This window comes from Pleurodeles waltl, chromosome 7, assembly GCF_031143425.1.
Source record: "Pleurodeles waltl isolate 20211129_DDA chromosome 7, aPleWal1.hap1.20221129, whole genome shotgun sequence".
In the NCBI taxonomy this organism is placed as follows: Eukaryota; Metazoa; Chordata; class Amphibia; order Caudata; family Salamandridae; genus Pleurodeles; species Pleurodeles waltl.
Genome location: NC_090446.1, coordinates 634,302,408 through 634,308,407, shown reverse-complemented (window position 1 = coordinate 634,308,407; position 6,000 = coordinate 634,302,408). Strand labels below are relative to the sequence as shown.

The following is a 6,000-nucleotide window of genomic DNA, read 5'->3' as shown; positions in this document are numbered from 1 at the left end:
GATGATAATCAACAAATACACACAGGCCCGAAAAGGTACCCTTTATCTTGCTTTTATGGATCTCAGCTGTGCTTTTGATAAAGTGAACCGGTCTTTATTATAGGAGAGGCTAATTCAGTTAGGGTTGGACCCTATTATTGTAGAGCTTCTCCGGTATCTCCATTCAGGGACAGTGGCAAATGTGAGGGTGGGCCCAAACGGGGAACGTTCGGAGGCATTCAAGCTTTCAAGGGGTGTGCGCCAGGGGTGTGTCTTGGCCCCTACCTTGTTCCTTTTATATACTAATGGACTTACAGATTTTCTGATGGAATACTGCAGGGATGTCCCGAAGGTGAAGGGTATTGATATCCCTGTGCTGACGTATGCGGATGACGCGGTCCTTATGGCCCGCACGATGAATGGTCTCCGAGAATTAGTTAGAGCTTATGTCATCTTTATGTCAGCACTGGGGATGGAGGTCAATTTTAAGAAGTCGCCCTTTATGGTTTGTGGTAAACCTATGAGCAGGGTTGGGGAGCTAAGGGTGGAGGATCAAGTTATTAGCAGAGTCCACGAGTTCCCATACTTAGGGGTCATCTTTGGTGAGAAAGGTTCTTGGAAACCCTGTATCGCCAGAAGGATTGTGCTTTTTCATGCAACAGTTGGTGCAACCTTTGACTTCGCGGCTAGGGTAGGTAGCAAACCGATCAAACCCCTGCTTGAAATCTTTAGGCGGAAATGCCTACCTGTCCTTCTCTATGGTTTAGAACTTTGGGGGTTTAGGGATACCCGAGCCCTTATGGTGGAAGAAAATCGTTTCTGTAGAAGGCTTCTGGGTGTTGGTCAAAATATTCCTGGATTTTGCCTCCACCAGGAACTGGACCTTGAGTATGTACAGGACACTACCCAGCTGGCTCCCCTTTTGTTATGGATTTCAGTTTGGAGTAACGAACATGCCTCTTTTAATAGGGATATCCTAAGGGATTGTTTGGCCTGCGACCATGTAAAACATATCCCCTGGTTGTCGCACATAAGGAAGATGGCTCATGACCTGGGGCGGCCTGAATTGTTTGATTATCCTGAAGACCTAACTAGCTATGATAAAAAATGGGTTAAGGATAACTATCAGAGAATCCAGGAGACCAAGAGGGAGGGGGAGGCTCTAAGGAAAAAATCAATCAGGGAATTTACTATGCTAAAGATGTGGGTGTGTCCTGAGCAATATCTTTTAGAAATCAAGGATGTGAGGGAAAGGTCTCTCATAACACGATTTCGCCTGGGGATCATTAGGAGCAATTTGTGCTTCCCCCTAGGTCAGTATGGGGAGAAGTGTATTAGACCCTGCCCCTGTGATGGGGTATCCCATCAGACTTTGATCCATTTTTCACTGTTCTGTGTCTTCTATGCTCCATTTAGAACCCGATTTTTACTACCGCTCCTTAGGCCTAAGGGTTTTGTGCAATACCGTCCTGCTTTCATGTGGCTGCAAATGGCCTCAGATGTACTGGTATGGAAGGGCCTGGGCTCATTCCTGAAGGGAGCTACTACTTGGCGCAAAAATGTAGAATTTTTAGAATGATTTCATTTATCTTTTTCAGCTTTTATGAATTGAGGTTTTAATTTTCTTCTGTTTTTTATTTCTATTTATATATATATATATATATATATATATATATATATATATATATATGTATTTATATGTACATGTTTTTTTTACGATGGGTGCGTTTATTATACATGGTTTTTATTGGTATTTTTACAATGTTTTGGTGATTATCTGTTGTAATGGATGAATTCTTTTCATACCGAATAAAGCTTCTTCTTCTAATTAAAATTATTTTTTATTGTCAGTTTTCTTCTCTGTGGTATTTGGGTGTTTTTTTGACTGACATATAAAATAAAATAAATTGTTTAATGTTTATTTTAAAATTCTTAAGTTATGGTAGTGTGTACCTTTGTAAAGGTTTGTTGGTTAGTATATAGGTAGCTAGGTATTTTATAATAGGGATTGTGCTATTGATACTATGTAGTGCGTTCCTTTGTTGTTTATACAAATTCTAACTTTATAATGTAGCATGTCATATATTCTATTACTTTGTTTACTTATTTTAGGTTTAAATAGTGTTACTGATTGCTTGATTCTTAGTTGTTGGAAACTTTGTTCTTTTTAGGGTCTTCTATGAATTTTTAAAGCATAGGTTGGCTTGGAAGACATTGTGCCATCTTTCTATTGCATGTCTGGTTTCGGCTTTTTGAGTCATGGTGCTATCATAAACATCCCACCATAGTATTTGGAATTTGGTTGGCGTCTCTGTCCAGAGCTGTGCAATCTGACAACCCAAGTGCCTTTAAAGTAGTCCATTAGGGGACTAAGTTTGTGTTAGTTTTGTTGGCAAAATGGGCTTTCTATCCATAAGTTATAGTGGTTAACTACCTGTGTTATGGGGGGACATAGACTAGTGAAATTATGTTTTTTTATTTCAAAGACAAACTGGCTGTTTCTTGCATACTTAGGGCTGATCACAATTTGGTGGTGGAGCAAATAGAAGACCGCCATCAGTTCACCGGCGCCACCAGGCAGCACAGACCACTGTGGTCCCCTGGAAGCACTGACCATGTTTCCACCGGACCTATTAGGAGGTTGCACACTGCCAATGTGACTGCAGCGGTCCAACCACCATGTATCAGAAAGTGGAAATGGGCAGTGTAAAGGGAGACAACTGCAGACAGCCATACCTGTCCGGAGCCGCCATGGAGCCATTCCTAAACATCATGCTGCTGCTCCTGCTTGGCGAAAGACAATGGATTCAATGCCGATGTGGGCGACAGCAACCGTAAGTACAAACACCTACCTGCATCATTGATATTACCAAAAAAATTGCAATGCTAGCAAACACATAATAGGGGGAGTGAAACGACACGGCCAGCAGCTAAGCTAACATTCAAAACACACACGCACAAACTGCAACACTGACATGCTTCAGCCAGCACACACACACACTGCACAGCAATACTACACATGTACACATGGCTACACAGCACAGGCTCAGGGATGCAGATGGCCATACAACATTCATACAAACAGCAAAAACAACACAACTACTGTACATATACAAGCACATTCCACACACTCACAGTTAACACTGGACAGGTACTGGCCAAACATACAACACACATATACATACATTTACCATGGCACACACACAGTACTACCATCAAACAACCCTGCTATCAACACACACACTCATATAGCACAGTGGAAGCACAATGTCATGCACAATACACACAGAGACAAATAGACTACAGACACAAAGCGCACCACAACAACAATACATGCAGACCTGGGATAGTAGCATCAGGGCCATACATATAAGGAGGCAGCACTGTGACACATATCACATTGAACAGGTCCACAGATAGCATGCACACAGGAATTGGCCACATTTGGATCTCAGGGACAACCAATACCAATCGCAATTGTCAAGCACAGTCACACAATGGGGAAGGGAAAGGCAACAAAGCAAACACAACTCACATTCCATGGGACATACCATTACACCAACCACCTGCGAGGGACACACACCTAAATGGACACATGCACAACAAATGCAAAGCAAACTAGCACAACTCATCATACACCATGTCTTCACTGACAAAACTCAAGAACACACACACAACATGTAGACAATAGCCATATCAGGGGGACAAGTCCTACACCATACATGCCCACATCGCACAACACAACAAGAAACACATACCACAACAAACACAACACAATACCATGACACCAACATTGCAGCTACACACAAATGCCCATCGCACAACACACACCCTTCCCTTGGGGGACAACAGCACTGCACACAAATTTGCATACTGCAAAAAACACCACATGGATCAGCAAGCAAACCAAACACACATAACTACAGGCACACAATCAATGTCACTCAGAACAACAGAAAGCTAGGGAACTAAATGCAGGACAAAGGTGTATCCAATAAATCAACAACAGGTTGGCTTTATTCCAAAATGAGATTTGTCAACCAAAGTCCAAGGCCAATGGCCAGTCGAAAAATAGTTTTGGGCCAATAGGCACATTGTTGGGCCCCTGCTTAACTCCTGACTTCCATGTAACCTCCAGATGTAAGGGCATCAACGGGGCAGGCAGGCACTTCAGGGATTATTGGGGGTGGTGGTGGAGGGTGGGGATTTGGGTTTGGGAGAGGGAGTTTGGGGTTAAGCTTTGAAGGAGGGGAGCCTTCTAGGGAGGGGTGAGCTTCTTCCTGGTGGGGGAGGGGCATGGGTGCTTGCAGGGGTTGGCAGGGGAGGCCTTGGAGGTGGACTTTGGGAGGGAAATTATCATTTTGGGGTGGCACAGGGGGCGAACAGGGCTAAGGTCAAGCTCACAAAGGAAAACTTTCTTAGACACACTGGGGCGGTCATCAGAAGGTGGGGTCGGGATTTGGGGGTTGAGGGAGTGGTTGTCTGATGTGTAGGTGTGGATGTCTTGGGACCGTGTTTGTGGGAGGTGTGCTTATGTGTGGTGGGTGTCTGTTGGGTGGGTGAGTGAGGGTGTTTATGTGTTTTGGGCTGAGGGGGTTGGTGGTGCAGGTGGATGCCGTGATTGGGTGTCTGTTGGAGGGTGACTGCAGGTTTGGTGAATGTGCTGCATGTAGGTGTATTTGTGGTGTCTTCAGGTGTGGTGAGTGGGGTGGATGTCTGAGGGTCTGCTGGGGTGGTTTCTGTGGGTAGGATGGATGTGGTGGCTGTATCATTGACTACTATGGTTGTGTCTATAGGTGTGCCAGATGTTGTGTGTATGATGCTGGGGGTGGGGTGATATCAGGGCACATTGTGACTGCTGCTGTGTCTGTGGATGAATGCTGTGTGTATGTGTGCCAGTGTGTCTTGTGGTGTTTGTGTTTGTGTGTGCTACCCTTGCCTGTTAAAGTGAATGAATGAGAGTCTGTCTGTGTGCTTTGGGTGGGTTGGGGAAGGGGGGATTTGGACTGGGAAGAGGAAGGTGGAGGGGGTGGAAGACAAGGGGTGGCTGGCTGCCATCAGTGTGGAGGCCAGAGTCTGAAAAGATCTCTGAAGGCCACCCATTGCACAGTGAATGCCCTTCAGGAACGCATTGGTCTGTTGGATTTGGATTGCCAGTCCCTGGATGGTATTCACGATGACGGACTGACTCACAGAGATCGACCTCAGGAGGTCAATAGCCTCCTCACTGAGGGCAGCAGGGCTAACAGGGGTTGGATCAGCAAAGAAGGCGCCCACCCTTTTGGTTGTGGGGGCACAGCCAACTGGGTGAGGCGCAACATGGAGGGTGGCTACTGGAGGAGGAATCTGATGGTGATGAAGAATGTTCGGTCTCCCCTGTGCCCCCACCACCTCGCCCTCTGGGCAACTGGTTCCTCTGTGTTGGTGGTGTCTTAATCCGACGTCCCAAGGCCAGATCCTTCCCCATTCTGGGTGGCCCTGTTTCCTTCACCTGCTGGTGCTGATGCAACCAAAAGAAAGTGAAGTAGGGTCATGACATGGACATGAAAACACTTCAGTCACAACTCGGAGATACACAACATACCATAATGTCAAGTGGCCCCCCACATGAAGTGCCAGCAAGGTGGCACCATCATGTGCCAATACAAAACCATGCATGAGATCTGGAATTATAAATGTAACACAAGAGCACAAATTTGTCTTAGACAACTACAGTAGCATGGATGAAGTCTAGCTAGTACACTAACCATACTACAGCTAGGTGACCACTCCACCCCAAACCTGTGCCTCATACAGCACACCCCAGTGAACCAGTAGCCAACATTGGATCTCATTGTAAAGTACCCTACCAACTACACAGACACAAGCCTATGCACACATCCAACTTGCACTGATGTAATCTATCAACAATAACAGATGTTGCTAATGAAATGCAGACAACACTGGTACAAAACATGCCATGCCTGGATTAGGAGACATGGAAACATCCATGTCACTATGGACAGATCACAACAATGTACA

General features: G+C 45.4%; 1 protein-coding gene across 1 annotated transcript in view; it reads left to right on the top strand.

The window, feature by feature from the left end:
- The first annotated feature begins 2,658 nt into the window (after window positions 1-2,658).
- LOC138246947 (sulfate transporter-like) overlaps window positions 2,659-6,000 on the top strand; it is a 90,148-nt gene continuing 86,806 nt past the window's right edge. The window contains exon 1 of the mRNA XM_069201694.1: window positions 2,659-2,813. Coding sequence (XP_069057795.1) covers window positions 2,659-2,813 — 155 coding nt within the window. The remainder of the gene's footprint in view (window positions 2,814-6,000) is intronic.